This window comes from Acipenser ruthenus, chromosome 5, assembly GCF_902713425.1.
Source record: "Acipenser ruthenus chromosome 5, fAciRut3.2 maternal haplotype, whole genome shotgun sequence".
NCBI classification, from domain to species: Eukaryota; Metazoa; Chordata; class Actinopteri; order Acipenseriformes; family Acipenseridae; genus Acipenser; species Acipenser ruthenus.
The window spans coordinates 71,668,257-71,685,719 of record NC_081193.1 but is presented as its reverse complement, the minus strand read 5'-3'; the positions used below and the strand labels follow the sequence as shown (position 1 = coordinate 71,685,719).

General features: G+C 35.1%; 1 protein-coding gene across 1 annotated transcript in view; it reads right to left on the bottom strand.

Annotated features, from left to right (window-relative positions):
* Positions 1 to 17,161, bottom strand: part of LOC117403286 (BCL11 transcription factor A a) — a 45,634-nt gene extending 28,473 nt beyond the window's left edge. The window contains exons 1-2 of the mRNA XM_034005326.3: positions 16,847 to 17,161; positions 12,100 to 12,429 (exon numbers count right to left, since the gene is read on the bottom strand). Of these exons, the coding sequence (XP_033861217.1) occupies positions 12,100 to 12,429; positions 16,847 to 16,901 (385 nt within the window). The 5' untranslated portion in view covers positions 16,902 to 17,161. The remainder of the gene's footprint in view (positions 1 to 12,099; positions 12,430 to 16,846) is intronic.
* Between the last annotated feature and the right edge of the window lie 302 nt (positions 17,162 to 17,463).

Here is a 17,463-nt window from a genome sequence, read left to right as displayed (position 1 = left end):
TACTGCATTAGTTCAGTATCTCACAATACTTTATAACACCATCGTAACCATGACCCTATCTACACACTATAAGGAGTTATAAGCTAGTTTTTTACATTTAACCTTAAGGAGGTCAAAGGTCACAATCAAGGTAATTTCTGAATAGAGCATATATGGGTTCCTAAATGTGTTATATAGTAACAATAACCCTATGTGCACTGTAAGGAGTTATACGCTGGTTTTACATTTGAACTTAGAGGTCAAAGGTCACAGGCACGGCATTTTTTTAATAGAGCAAATATGGGTTCATATATGTGTAACCATTAACCTATCTGCACTCTGTAAGGAGTTATAAGCTAGTTTTACATTTGACTAAAGATTTTGAAAAGTTTTTAAAGAAATGCGTCATGCAGCCATATTGGTTTACGCACAAACACCATTTCTGAAAAAGTCAATTGCATTGACACAGGGATGATGCTTGTCAACTTTGGAGTTAATCAAACAAACCGTTTTTCACCTGAAGCGGTTTTAAATTTAAGAAGAAAATGTAGGTCTGGCAGCCATCTTGTTTTACAAAAGAACACCATTTTGCCCCATTTGATTTCTATTGTCCCCAGGATGATGCCTACCAGGTTCAGAGTTAGTTGGTTAAACCGTTTTCAAACAGAAGCAGTTTTATGTTTGGGGCATGTTTCGGCGAATTTGGAGCAGACATTTTTATATACAGAAAAGGGCTTGTAACCAGGAGGTCCCCGGTTCAAATCCCACCTCAGCCACTGACTCATTGTGTGACCCTGAGCAAGTCACTTAACCTCCTTGTACTCTGTCTTTAGGGTGAGATGTAGTTGTAAGTGACTCTGCAGCTGATGCATAGTTCACACACCCTAGTCTCTGTAAGTCGCCTTGGATAAAGGCATCTGCTAACTAAACAAATAATAATAAGAATTTATCGCAGCAACTTATGCTTGCCAAACTTGAAGCGGGTTTGGTTGTTGATGATATATGACAAGTTTCAGATCAATCACTTCACCAGTTCCCAAGAAGATGATTTTGAAAAGTTTTTCAAAAAAATGTGTCAGGCCGCCATCTTGGTTGATGCAGGAGCACATTTTTTAGCATCTGGATTATATTCAATGATACCATTCTGGCCTGGAAGCCTAATAATAATAATAATAATAATAATAATAATAATAATAATAAATAAAAAATCACACAGTATCCTTATGAAAGAAACAAACAATATCCATTTTAGTTTGTTAGAGCAATTAGAATAAAATCCTCCTTCACTGGCCAGAAAAAAAACACTTACCTACTGCAAGCTTTTCAGTTTCTCTCATCTACGAACATAAAAAGCATTTCTTAAATAGCTCAACCATTTCTTTTTCGAAAAACAAAGCCCTTAAACTCAGTTTACATAACGAGCCCAGCACACAATACTTTATGTCTTGCTTTACAGATCTGACAGCACTAAACAGGCCAGTTTTATTATTTTTTCTTTTGGCTAGTGTGCCAGTATTTACCTGGCATCACCACACATTGTAGACTGCTCTATTATTCAACGCTTTAACTTAGAGAAACTATTTCCTGTGTTTGGAACATGAATCAACCTCACCACCATCTAATAACCCAGCCCCTTAATTGTTTTTATAAAAATACTGTATTCATTCTAAAAACTCTCCCTTTTGTATCACACTTTAAAACAAACAACAAAAAGAGGAGACAATCGGAAGTCAAACTATTTGCATTTACATAATGTTGTCAAAAAAGCAACTGACGGAGTTGTTACTAAAAAGAAATAGCAGCAACAACTTAGGGACTATGTATTTTTGTCACTGAATTCTACTAGTTTATGTGGCTATTAAAAAAAAAACGTCATTTCAACATTCTTTTATGCAGTTTTGTACAGCTCAGTTGCTTTTCCTCATCAAAGACTAGTACTGTATGAAACTGCTCATAAGTATGATTTCTTACAAATCAGGCCACAGATAATACAGGTATTATCTGAAAGCTTTTTGCACTGTTTCTACCTCTGCACTTCTTTTATGTTGATTCAGAAGTCTTTTGCTTCCGAGGGGAGCAAGTTGTGAGGTTCATCTAATCACGATGGGAGCCAGATAATCAACTGCTAATAAAGAAAGAAAATCCCTCAAACTCCAAGCTGGCATGCACCACGGAATACTATAGCTACCATTCGCAGTTTTCACTAACAGTTCATTATAAAAACTCATCATCAAGAATCCATGGACATTTACTGTTTCTTTACCCATTTTCAAACGATAAATTATCCATTAGATTTCATCATATCTTACTAAAGCAATTACATCAAGAAAATGATAGCGCGTGTGGAATCAATTATGCATGCACTTGGCCAGAGACCAAAGGCTATGAAGTCAGAGAGGGCAGGATCGTTCGACACACACAAATAAAAAGACCCGGGATCTCACAGATGGACCCCATCAGTTTATCTTACTGCCTAAAAAGTTCATGCACTTAATAATTTATTTGTGTTCTGGATACTGTGTCCCAGCTGAATATTAACAACTTTGAAGCGTGCCTAAACCCTGGCTATGATTTCGAGTCCTAGACAAGGGGCAAGTGGGTCCCTTGGAGGCGGGCTCTCACTCGCCTAACATTTCTAATACAGAACATTTTTCAACACAACTTATTTTTCAGTCATTAATAATTCCTTTTCATCACAATGTGGGTTTCAACATTCCCTTCAAGCACTTTGCAGATGCTGGTGTAGATAAAAAACACACAGCACTGGAAATTACCCTTGTGGAAACTACAGTATGCTTTCTATTGGAAACTTGCATTCTAATTGTCTGAATTTTTGCAGTTTTGTAACATAAATACTGCCCACCAGCAGAACTCGGTGGACAGTATAGAGGGGATGTATTTTATATGAGGGTGTTTAAAAGCATAGTATAAAAACATATTCTACAATGCCGTCAAACATCAGTTCTATACTAACACAAAATGAAATGTTTATTGACTAAATTGCTTTTGGAAGCAAGGTTAAAAGCACAGGCAAACCTGGATTCTAACATTCGCACATGTCTTTTCATTTATGCATATTCAAGCAGCATATGTTTTTTAGCATTTATTAGTATGACCCAAAACTCTTCCAAGGCTAATGCAACAAACATTTAGGACATTTTACATAATGTTTTAGTAAACATTATTTAAATCGTCAGGGGCTTTATGCCTGCTGTGTTGTACAGTATTTAATAAAAAAATTACTTAATCTTTAATTCCATTTTCTGATTTCTCAAGTTGCTAAAAAGGTACTTGGAAGCAAATTCATCCTTTTACTTGTCTTTTGACTAGTGTATCCTTGGGAGCACAGTTACCGAGGCAGCTACAAAGCTAATGCAGAAAGCATGATCAAAAGTGATTAACAGCAGCTTCATATGCAAATTGCGTTAATGAAGGAGTGCAAAGTCATCATGTAAATTAAATATGTCAATTCTCTTGGTGAACTTTCAAATTTGAGACGTAAAAATGCTGCTTTAATTTATATCATCAATTTTCCGAGCTCCGAAATACAGAAATCTAAGCGATACAAACAATTTTACCTCCGCCACCCCCCCCACCCCCCTTCTTTCAGCAGCCTGACAGGCTGGCCTGATGTGTGCCGAATGCACATGTTAATAGGCCAATCAAAAATGCAAAACAATTGGCAATTACTGCGAGGACCTAATGGTCATTAGAATTTACAACTAGGTAATGAACTAAAGTCTGCTCACACCATGCATATTCATAAAGCAATTTAGTCTTTGAAGATTAAAGAAGTGCTTAAAATTCAAATGAGCTTCAGCAAATTATCAGGAAGATTCAGTCAGGAAGTGCTGGCTTTTTTGTGAGATTTCTTTAAGTTTGTTAATGTGAAAATATGAGGTCTCCCTTCGTGATAAACACAAGGCCTGGGGTCTTACTAAGGGGTCCGTAAGAACAGAAGGCTGAGACACAATTATTGGTACAATAAGTAATACTTTACACGGCTGAGCCACTTCAAGCTTGTTTACTACAGCAAATGCAGGGTTCTTTGTCAAGTTGTTTTCAGTATATAAACAGTATTGCAAATACACAGCTTTTTACAATGAAAATCAACATAACTGAAAATGCTTACGCTTTTTTTTTTTTTTTTTTTACAAGCATGTTAACATCATAGGGCATCAATGGCTGCAGGAGTGATTTGTATTTTAAACAAGGGGAAAATAAACAGGTTTCAAAAGTACATTACACGTAGTTCATAGAGGAGGAAAAGGTGTTGATATCTAAATCAATAGCGGAGTTATCTATTGCCTTTATAAATATCTACATTTTAAAAAGATATGGTACAGTATATTACATATTATGCCAGAGAAAGAAGGTACACATACAATTTGGGTGTGAAACACAGCAGTGTAATGAAACCCAATTTAAGGTTAAATATGCCACTCATTTTCTTGTCTAAGAGGCTAATCTTATGTTTTATTACTCATAAACTAAATCTATTTTAGCTGCAGCTGTATAAGAACGTTTTACTCCACAAGCTCCTAAAAATAAAACAATTAACTTATTGCCAGGCTGCCTCAAGCAGTCGTGACAGACTACAGATTGTAGAAGTCTTGATCCCTTGACCTCCAGCCAACACAAGAGAAGCAGCTCTGGCACAATGTGTGCTGACAGTGGTTGAATTATTATTTATTTATTTATTTATTTATTTTTTTTACACAAGGATTTTTTTTTATCTCCATTGTAAAAACAAGTGTGCGTCTACACTGGACTTGTTAAGCAAGTTTATTGTGTGGAGATTCACTTTTTTTGTGTTCCTAGTCACAAAGCTCAGAGACCAGACAGAAACGACAGACTTTGAAGACGCTTAAATGTTCTAATACAAAACAGGAGTCACCGTCTATGGTTTTCTAAAGATTTAAGTACACTTCTATTGGATTTCAATGTTTTTAGACGAACCCTTTTATTACAAAATGTGTTATAAAAAGAAATTACCACTATAAAAATACATCTTAATTACTTTCTTTAAATCATTTAAATGGGTTGTTAAATTGATTATTATGCATGCAAATTCAGTAAGTGAATAAGTCGGATTATGTAACTTCAACCACAAAACTATTTCTTTCAGACAAAAATTTGTTTCATTTTGACACCTAGAATATCTATGCAAATCACTGTTCTGTATTTATTTACTAAACAGCCTATTGTCTGAGAATAATAACATTTTGCATTCTGGAGGTTGTACATTTCACGGTCATCAGTCTTTTCCTTAACTGTCAGTTTAATTTTCACCCTGATGTCAAGTTCACTCTATCCCACAACATGCAACTATATTTACTCTTGGTGACAGCAAGTATGTGCACAAACCTCTTGGGCTATTTATCCCACATAGGTTACCACAGGTTGTAGGAACACAGAACCAGCTACAGCAAAGTTCTGTTTGCTTGGTAACATTTTCCACACCATATTATATTGTTCAAGGTTTTTTGAAAAATGTAAAAATATGTCAAATAAAAATGTAACATACTTAAAAGAAACTTCCATTCTTGAACACAAAGCTGGTCTCGGTATATTGCAAAACTGGATCTGATTTTGTTTACATAGAAACAGCATGTGATTTCATTTATTTCAGCTTAAAATAAATATGTCAAAATATAGATTTCAATGTCAATTGTCACTTACAGGTCTAAACAACTAGCCAAATACATCCATTATTCCAATTACATTTAAAATTAACAAGAATAAATACGTTAAAATTACAATCCTAATTAATAATAATAATAATAATAATAATAATAATCTTTGAATACATTCCCTTCCCGTTGTAAATCACGCAACAAAGTCGTTTTCTTTGAGAAGGCCTGAGTTGGCAGACGTCTTGTTTTGAAGGATGTATAATTTTGTTTCTTAAATGCTCCAAGACCTGCTTTGTTAAACTAACTGCTTAAAACAGATTTCTACTTCCACACATCACTGCTACAGTAATGCAGACTGGTAATACAAAGTACAATATGCTAAAAACACACAATAGCCTAATAATTTTGTATACTAAAATTGTAATATAAAACTAGGTTTCCTCAAAGCACTGTAAAAACAATGAGCAAAAATTGTGTTTTTTTTTTTGTTTGTTTTTTTTTATACGCAATAGAACATTTGTGAGGAAGAGAGATGTTCACTAGACGATGGATATTCTTACACATTTGCCAATTAAAAAATATTGTAACTGCTTGAGCACTAAGTGAGCTCCCAGATTTGTTTTACCTGCTGGAAGCAATTAGTATAGCGTGCCAGCTTCCAATCAACGCATATGCCCCCCCACCCCCGTTTAGAAAGGGCTGTAGAAGCTGCAGCAGTGCTTGGGATTGCACTGCACATGTGTGAAATGAGTATCATATGCTCCTGACAAAAATCATTCACACGGCTGAATGGCAAGCTTTCTGTGTACAGCTTTATTATAGTGGGAAGAAAACATGAATATTCCCAACATTATGTTTGACAGGACATTTACATGCACCCATCTGAGCTCACACCTGAGGGCCAGTCAAAGGTGCAGTAGCTGTGCTCCCTATTGTTAAAGCAAATGAAGACACAAACTCCCTGCTAGCTGGGCCGATCACATCCCGCCCCTCGCCTCAGACCTTCTCTGTGCCAAGGTATCTTTGGCACCAGAGATTGAGGGATGTCCTGAGGCAGTGATGCCAAGTTCCAAAACCCTTTCATGTTTGCAAGCTTCTGAGCAAGCCACTGGAAAATACAAAGCTCGATTACTCGTCATATTTGTCCTGTTTATAAAATAATAAAGATGTAATCTGCAGGGATTTATAAATAAGCTTTGTAGTACATAAACATTTTAGACGCATGTTTTATAAAACAGCTGACATTATTTGAAAGCTGTTGTGTGACAGACCAGTGTATGAGCAGCACATACATCGTCATGTTCAAATATGTGGATAAATGGAGAAAGAAAAAAAAAAAAACAGTAAGTGATTCTTATAATGCTATCAAATATCTTGTCAAAATAAAGTTGGAAAAAAAATTGGATGCCACATTTTTGATTGCATTACACAAAGGCAGCATTATTTTATCTAAATATGCTTTATTAATTTTAAAGTGGTTATCAAGACCCGAAATCAAAGCACTAATTTACAACAGGTAATACCACTCTGATTTGTAATAAAAGCTTTGAGGGAATGCACCTAATTAAAAAGAGTGGGCCTCCTTAAAATTGCAATAAAAGTATCAGCTTTCTATGATAAACTGTTTTAAAATGTATAATGTATTGAAGAACCGGTTATTTCTATAGGTTTAAGCATAATAATAATAATAATAATAATAACAATAATAATAATAATAATAATAATAATAATAATAATAATAATAATAATAATAATGAGAGAAGACCCCTTTATCCAAGGTTCTGCAGTGATAGTCATGCAGAGTTTGGATGGTCAGTACTCCTTGTTTTAATAAAAGAGTATTGTGAGGAGGGTTAAAATGAAAGACACCCAACGACTCAGGCTTCTGGTAAGGAGGGGGCATGGTGCCAGGCAATGGCTGGCTAAGTGCTAAATGCTTTTGTTTCAGAAAGAAAGATTCCACTGAATACAGGTATCCAATACAGGTCCAAATTCTTTTTTTTTTAAATTTTCTTTGAATGGATAGATTAATTGTCCCAAAATTATTTTAGGGACAAAAAGCACTACACATTTAAAAATACTATAGTAGTTCTTATAGAAAGAAAATTAAATACAAGTTTTGTAATCCCTTTTTCGTTCCTAAACAGACTGCTTTAAAAAATAATAATAATTATAATAATAATAATCCTGAAACAATACTGTAGGTAGAAATGGTCAGGGTTTTTTTTCCCCCACCATCAACATCGAACCTATGACAAGATGTGACATGTTTCTGTATTGTTCACATAAAAGACTACAACGGTTTATTAGTGTTGTTGTGTAAAAAATTTAAAAAGAGAAAGAAAAAAAAAGCAAACTATCAGTATATAATTTATTTAATGTTTAAGACAATCCAGACCATTTCCTCGCCTGTCACAGAAGGCCCGAAAACACGAAATTTTAATGAAAATTATCCTACAAGCAAACAGGAATAAATTTACAACCATTTGCATTTTTAAAATGCTCTCGACATTCTCGCCTTAGCCTACCGTTATGACTGCAATTGTCTGACAACAGAGAAACGAAGAATATTGAAATAACGGAAATGTGCTGGTCAGGCAACAAGCATTCCAAAATAACATTTCCATGCAGGACCCAAAAATGTGTGACACCCAAATTATTTATCTGAGTGTGTCTCCCATTTGAGGTCCAGGATAAAATGGAGTTGAAATACAGGCAACACATTGGTACAAAAGAGAATGAATGCAAGGCTCACTGCAACAATCTACAAAGGCAAGTAAGTAGGATATTTAACACAGCTAGAAGAACAAAAAGCATACCGTGCAATGTGCATGCTATGTCTATTGAAAAACTGAATACCAAAAGCTTTTGAATGATTAAGCACTTGTTTATTTTTGTAATATATATTTTTAGGGGTTGTTTGATTATTACTACCTGCTCCACCCTCATTCATAAGACAGACTGCAAATACATGTAAACATGTTGATTACGGTACCATAGATGGAACACAAAACCTTGTTGTATTTATTTCAATATAAAAAACACATCTATAATAATAAATTTTGATCCATAGTAGGTTGCAACATCAATGTACAGGTTCACATTAAAAAATCTATATTTGGTTAAATATTCGACTTTTAAAAGCGTGAATGCCCTGTGAAATACTGCCTTGACGACTCAGCAATGTTTTGAACGCCTTCCCCTCCCCACCATCAATATAATACAATGTTGCACACAACCATTCTGCTGTGATCAGGCTCAAACAGTCAGTGTGAATGATAAAGTACTAGTCTCTGGTGCCGACCATTGAAAATGATATTGAAAAAAGCTGCTTTGTCCAACCCAGGCAACATATACTATTAATTTGTGGTCAAAAATCTGGCATTTCTGCAATAGCTTTGGCTGAACATCACACACTATTTCACATAAACTAAAAATATTAAAAGTAAAAAAAAAAAAAGATTCTTTTTTTAACACAATCTAGAATGAAGTCATGTTTCCCCATATATAAATACTTTGAAGAGGTTTAATTCTGCACTTTCATTACATACGCCAATTACTCTAAAACTGTGAAAACTACTCTAACTCAGAGGTTACATAATACTGTTATATTAATACATGCACTTATTACAAACTTAATCAAATGTACCTATCAACAGGACTTTGATATCCACCCTGCTTAATCTAGTCCAACTCATCTCAGTTACCTAGAGGTTTTTCAGGAGGTGAAATCTCACAATTACCGAGGGTGGTCTACTGCTTTTTATTTGGGGTATTATTTCAGTCTAGACTGCTTGTCGTGTGTAGTCGACAATAATGCAAAGGTTAGGGGTCTTGTTTCCAACAATTAAAAGAAGTTTAACATTATGACTATGCCAAGAGTGCCAAAGCAGAAGCAACATCAGTACTTTACTTTCTTTAAACCTTTACAGCTGCACTACACTGTACAACTTGCATATTTCATTGACATACTCAATATTACAAATATAAAAGTATTGCTCAATTAAGGGTGCATTATTTTATAACCATTTTCACTGAAACAAGTGTTATTCACTGTGCAATTGCAAATTCACTGTGCACTTTTTTTTTTAAAACACATTATATCCAGCCACCGAATTTGCAGCCATCCACATTAAAATGTATTCAAAAGGATGTATGTAACAGTTACAATACTACAATGGGGTATAGCAGGACAGAGTCTGCGTTACGACTGTATCTCCTATTTGGAAACACTGCAAAATGTGTGCTTTTCATTCTTGCTTGACAGGTACTGTGTTGTGTCTTTTAAACAGAGCAGCTCAATATGTAAATAGGATGTTACATCACCCAAGTGGTACTCCGTATTTGGCGATTTAGCATAGCTTTGTATCTCTGAAGGCTGCAAGGCCCATCCGCCAAGCTCTTATGTCATTAATTATACACTACAATTCAGTTATATACCTTCAGATCTCCAACAGAACATGGAAATGGTCACTGTGTTATCATACCAGTAAAATACAAAGTTACTTACTGCAGAACCGTAAATTTAAGATTGCTACAGCATATTTGAATCTCAGTGCCTGTTAAATACTCTGCATACTACACAGTGGGAAAACATTTTAAAAGTTCCTATTTTTAAATAAACACTACCTGACCACATAAAAAACAACTGTCTTTAAAACAGTATCTCATCACAAAATTAGCCAGTTACATATATAAAATGTTAATGAATTAACAGATGAAACTACTGCTGTAGCATTACGAAAACAAGCAGCTACTTCCCTAGCATGGTTTTTATTCAGACCGCAAATAAGAGCTAACAAACCACTCAACCCTAAACTGCACCCACACCTGGTAAAATACAAGCTAACTGAATTAAAACAGGGCATCCGGGCAATTTCTTTTAACTAAATTTGTGTGAGAGAAGTTGGATTAGAGATTACTTCATAAGCAGTTACATTTTCTACACAATGCACTCTTCTCTTATCAGCTATGTGCTTTCCTGAAGTGCGTTCAGTTGTCTTTATATAAAAAAAATAATAATAATAAAACACCAAAATTCTTTGCCAACTTTAAGAAACTTAATATGGCAGCAAAATCTTTACATTTAGTAAGAAAATATAACAGAACCCTGATACTTGGTTAGGATATTTGTGTTTACGTTTGCAGGAAGCATGCTTTTTATATTCTTACATTAGATAGAACAGTACCAAAAAGAAACTTTATCAGTGTTTCCGGGTTAAAAATACATTTATTTTAAGTATTAGGAATGTTTATTTAAAATGTTGCAACTCTGGTTAATACAACACACACACACACACACACAAATCTAAATGACTGCATGAGATTATAAAAGAAAAGTACCAAGAATTTTAGATTCGTCACTTGTGCAAAACCAATACCCTTAAACATATGCGTGCACTTTAGTCAGACAAAAAAAAAAAAACCCTTCTCTTCTTTCAAGTTTGAGGCCCAAAGCCTGTTTTAGCTGCTGGCTGTAACCACCGTAGCAAACAATAAAAAAAAACCTAATGACTAATAACTGGTGTTGGTACAACATCTGTTAAATACATGCATTTTTGACTACTTAAAAAACAACAGTATGTATTTTTTATAGGAAAGTGAAAATCTGTGGTGGACATTTATGAGGATGAGATGCGGTTCTGTAAACCACAAAGAAATCAAGATACATCTGTCAAAACCACATCAGAGAGTACAGAGAGGCATTTATCATTTGGCTGAGGAGGCTGGCTCAAGTGAATGGCCTTTCCTGTCAAACCAACCTTTTGAAATTTCCAGCATGCCCTTAAACTTTTTTGGATAAGCATGGCTTTGCGCTTCAGCAACTGCCCTCTCTACTCTAGCCTGACCAGTCGAAAATGGCAACTTAAAGTCAAGGTCAGCCATGTCATTTTGCCATGGGGCTGTGTTTAATTACAGCGCAAATGCTGTCATACAATATGGATCCAAGGCTGTCTGTAGCACACTTAACTGTTTCAATCCATCTGAAGGGGAAGCATGGTTTCAACAATTTGGAAGTACAAACAAAAAAATGGAAAACATGCGACAAGCATGACGACAAAACAAAAATCGTACACAAAACAAATTGTATTCATAAATCACAAGACCAAGCACAGGAGTCCCACTGCAGAAGTGTTACAAACAGCCACCCCTCTTCTTCTCATGGTATACAATAAAAAGTCTGTTTCCATTTATAATAACCACACTGAACAAACATTCAAAAAAAATATTGTTGCACAGCCCATTCTGCTGCACGTCTTTTGCAACACACTAAGAAAATATTAAGCTTTTCATAAGCTGTCACTCTCAATGAAATGGGCAGGCCTCTGTAACACTTCCAAGAGCCAGGAACCTCCCCATATATTACAGAAACATAAACAAACCAAAAAGACAAAAAGCAGCATGCAGACATGAACTGAGCTTCATGCATACGCAGCACTCTTGTTTCGATTTCTTTTATTATTATTACTGTTGTTTTATTTACCTGCTATTTTTTCCTGTTTTGGGCAAATTCCTCTTGAGGATGTTGACAAACAATCATCATCCTCTGGCGTGACCTGGATGCCAACCTCTACAGGATTGGAGGCTTTTTTCAGCTCACTTTGTGAGGGTGAAGGTGGCTTATCCACAGCTTTGTCCATGCAGAGACTGCCATTGCATTGCTTCCTTTTGTGCTCAATAAAAATAAGAATATCCCCCAAAGGGAAGTTCATCTGACACTGGCCACAAGTTAGAAGGTCGTGGTCCCCTTCTGGAGCTCTCAGTGTCCCCTGTTCCGGCTCATCATCTGTAAGAATGGCTTGCAGAGGTTCGGCTATAGCAGGACGAACAATACAAAAAGAGAGAGGATAGGAACATTAGAGCAAGAACAATCCAGTGCCAAAGGTTTTGCAAATCACATCTTTTTTTTTTAACTTTCTGTTTTCTTCCTCAACATATGATGCTGTTAATTAAAAATAGACCCAGAATCTGACACGTTCTATCTTTCAAAGCAGCATTAAGATAAATGTTTACTTTTGTGTTTATTGTATTGCAAAAACCCAGCAATAGCCATTACATGTCCAACAAGATGTACAGTAAGCTACAGAGGAGATGAACTGTAAGAAAAGTTGATATAGGGCAAGACTGTTTTGCTTTGATAAAGACTGAAAAATATTATCTACCCGACAAAAATCAGTTTTAAGCTATAATAAAAGTAGCCAATACATCTGTGCTCAGTAGACCGTTATTAAAAAATAGAAGTTAGTATAATTTAATGTAACTAAAAAAAGCTTCCTCTGTTATGCATCAGCAGGCAACATGCATTTTACATTGACTTGATTCAAATGAAGAGAGCAGATCTATATGCAATTTATACAGCAAAGAAAAAAAGTTAGTTTTTGCCTCAAACAGCGCATCCTAAAAAGCATTATTTGCCAAATCATAGACAGAGAATCATTATAAAAGACATGTCAACTGTAGCAGGAAACAGATTTGCAGGGATAAAACCGTACACATCAGATGTGTATTGAAATAAATTGCTTTCAACTTTCTTCTTTAAAATACTTTTTTTTTTGTTCAGTTAGTCCTTTGTAGTCTTAAAAGAGAAACAATCAAATGTGCCCACCGCACGTTTGCGCTGGGGACCACTGCTTTATAAAAAAATAAAAGTGGCAAAATGGTGTGTATTCAATTTTAGCACAATTGAATGTTTTGTTGTTTCATTTTGCCTTAATGAATGCCTTTAAATTCCATTTCTGAATGGACTATCTTGTGTTTAACCCTTCACATTTCTAATTTTAAACATAAAGCTATATATTTAAGCTAAATACTATAAGGAAAGGGGCTTTCAACAGGACACAGTTCTCATTTTGATTTTAAACCATTTTACAAAGGTGAAAATATTACTAGAGCTTTTAAATGGTTAAGCAGCTTGACCTTCTTTAGTAAGCTGCCAATTTCACATTTTAATGAACCTAAAGCCACTGAGAATCAAAAAATAGATTTTAATTTGACTTCAGAAGATTGGAACAGGTTTTGATAAAGTGCTGGGATGTTGTGAACTCGGGTTAGATTTATTTCATCCCTTACTAGACCACATATTGAGGGGCAGATCTGGAGTAGCTCCCAGTTGTGCTGTGAGAAACATCATTCGAAAGCACAATACCATGCTACATCTGCGCTGCAACTAGGACACTGAGATAACGTGATCATTTCTTGCCTCTGGTACTACCCTTAATTTTATGTCAGGCCAGCAACTGGAATATGAGAGTTATACAACACTCCAGTGCATTTACATGAAACAACACTAACTTAAAGATACCGCCTAAATTCACGTAAAGAAGTACAGTGGTTGGGCTGCCTATTTTTACACATCAAGCTGATCAAGTAAATATTTTAAAATAGTTATGTTTATATGGCATTTACATATTTAATTTTGATGTACATTCAATAAGCTGGTGTCAGAATCAGTGCATACATTTTTTTAAAAGTACATCAAAATAACAAAGCAAGCACAATTATGAAATACAACAAAAGTAAAATACATCAAATATAAGTTTTAAATCATAGCATTATTTGTTTTTACTGTTGTGATACCAGTAAACTAAAAATAACCCCCAAAAAGTACCTCTAATTGAGTTGTTAGAAAATCTCTCTAACCTAAATACTTGTATCACCTGATTCACTGCCTAAAGGAAGCTGCATGAAGTCTTTGAGTTTTTGAAATACCTTAGCCTGCATAAGGAATGGAATGGTCTTTAGTTGATTGGGGGGGTGGGGGGGATTCAAACCGCACTGTATTTTAAAGAAAAATAAAGTAAAGTAATAGACAGATCGCTTAGTGCTCATCCTAATCTATACATTCTTTACTTGAAATTGGAGAGGATATTCACAGATAATATGCAAATGAAAATAAACAGCAGAAACAACCTTGTGAACTCGTTATTTCCTATCTTACTGAAAACACCCATTTAATACTAATTGTATTTTCACATTCCAGTGTTTCTCAATTATATCACATGTACAGCAACTGTATCAAATGATAGTGTAAGGCTGTACACACGTGTTACAGTAACTGAAAAACGAAACACATTGATGTAGGATTTTTGTAACATTTATAAATTCATTACATTAGTTGGACTAGGGTCTGTGCAGTATTTGCTTAAGTCGTTTTGCAGAAAAATGAATACAAATTATTAGGACTTAAGAAGATCTAGATTCAGCACACTGGACACGTGGCTCAGTAGAAAACTACGCCAGATAAGTAAAGAATGCCTTTTTATAGTTTATGACTTCGGAAATCCAATAACTTTAGAACATTAATCGTTTCACACTTACCTCTGAAAATGATTACACTTGAAGATTTGTTATTTTAAGCGTCTTATAAAAACAACTAAAAACTTTCCAACGACAAAAAATATTAAACATGACAAAGATGTTTGTTATGTTTTGTAAGAAGGTGAAAGTCAATAAAAATGCCAACCAATAAACCCTAATGCAAATTATAATTAGGCTAACCATATGTTACATTACGGGAAGAAAACTTATATATCACACATATTATTACTGTGACACACATACACACACACACACACACATATATATATATATATATATATATATATATATATATATATATATATATATATATATATATATATATATATATATAATGTTTCCTTTTATTCCGAACATAGTCAGGATATGTAGATTGAGGTTCAAGTTGATTTCCAGTTTCTGATCTTCTTCTGCCTCCTAGCGACGAACCCACCAGAAAAAACAGGACTTTAAATGTTGCTCATTTAGAGCGTCTTGTATCTCGAGCTGGGTAACCGAGTACGGACCGTTTTTTAAAATAAATTATTTATCAAACATAACATAAATCGGTTCGTTTTAAAAACGTATATATTTTTACGTTAATGTTATTAAATTCAAAAGTGTAATTTTAATGGACCCACAAAAAACTATTTATGCTGTCAGAAATTAGCAATAACCAACCTTATGCGCAATATTATTTTTTTCCTGGTCCTTCCCAAAAAATTGTAGGTATAGTCTACATTTTCACGTCATAGTATTTCATTTTTATTTCCCAAGTAAATCAAAAACTCGAAACTAGGAATGCTGTCATTTAAAATCAGCAACAGTCACTGATTTAAAGTCACTTTCTGACTGTCATAACCTACTGACACAGAACAAAACAAAATCTAAAACATTAACACTTATTTTTAATTTTAAAAATGTTATCTATCAATAGGAGAAATGCAATTTCAAACAGCAGCGTTCCTCTTTAGCACTCAGCAAACCAACCACACAAACACACACTTCTCAACATGTCCTTACCTTCAGGATCATTTTGTTTGTTTAAACTATATATATATATATATATATATATATATATATATATATATATATATATATATATAAATTATTTGTCCAGCATTCTAATTCAAAATTGTATTGAAACGAAGAACAAACTAGGTTCTTGTTTCTCTTTCCGAAAGCACGTCCTCTACAACTGCTAAAGAATATAAGAGCAATCTTCCTCTAGTTTCAGAAATAAAGCTCATAGATTACATATGCGTTCGTTTTACTGCGATCTACGTATGTATTCGGAAGAAATGTAGGTGAATATTATTCTTTTTTCCCGTTTCGACGTCGTTGGCAGGAGGTTCCGCACACGCGGTGCTTGTAAACATTCAGACACGAGATTTTTCCCAATCAAAATCCACTTCCACTTTTTTGAAAATCTTCCAAAAAAATAGTACGAGAGGAGGGAAATCCTCTCCAGGCAATAAACAGGTAATTTTTACAAGGGCTTACACTAGAAATGTAAAAAGATGAATAATAACACCTGCATGCCTAGTACGATCACCTACCTACCATATGCCCTTAGTGGCTAAAAGCGCACTGGGGGCATGAAGACTGCGCTAGAATATCTGACTGTAAACTATTCCGGTTTCCAAAAGCTGAATGCAGAAAATGAAAACTTTTTTTCTGCTCAAGTTGTATAGTCATCGCATTGTAAAAGATTATTTTTGACTGCAAAAGTAAATCTCGCCATGCAATTTCTTAAGTCCACTTGACCACGATCCTCGCTGTCCAATGTCCAGTATCACCTTCACCAACATTTTTCGCTCGTGGTCACCGTTTACTTCTTTACAGTAAAAATGTAAAGATCGTGGATGGGAAAAGTGAAGAAAATTGTGTAAATTACATTTTTTTTCTTTTCTTTTCTTTTTTTTTTTACTTACGCGTAAAATCCCGTTTGCTTAAGTGCTGGGGTTTGCCTTGCTTGCGGCGAGACATGGTGGTTGGTGGTGGCTTTGAGCTCGGTTCACATCGGGAGAGCCGGGTTAGAAAGGAGACTCCAGAGAAAATATCTTCATCAATGCCTTTGACATCCAAAATAAATTAGAAATAATACAAAGATGGCGCAGGGAAGATGGATTGTGGGATAGCCGTCATGGCTTTTTTGAAAAGAGAGAGAGAGATGAAAAAATGGCAAAAGCCCCCCTGAGCTGCAAGTTCAAGTGCGGACGTGACGTCCCTACGAACTTGAACGTCAGGAGATGGATGGACACAGACATACAAAACATGGGCAGGGCAAAGACAGAGAGGAGGCGGAGGGGATGGAAATAACAAAACCAATGGACAGTCATTAGGGGCTGGACATGAAAAACAGACCTGAAGAAGCCAATGGACAGAGAGATCAAGGGGGCTGGACAAGAGGCACAAGAGGGAAAACATGTCAAATAAAAACTATGGGCATTGATCTGGGGGCTGGACGTGAAAAAATAGACCAAGAGAAGGCATGAGCAAGGTATTAAGGGGCTGGACATGTGGTACAGAAGAAAAAAATGGTCTAATG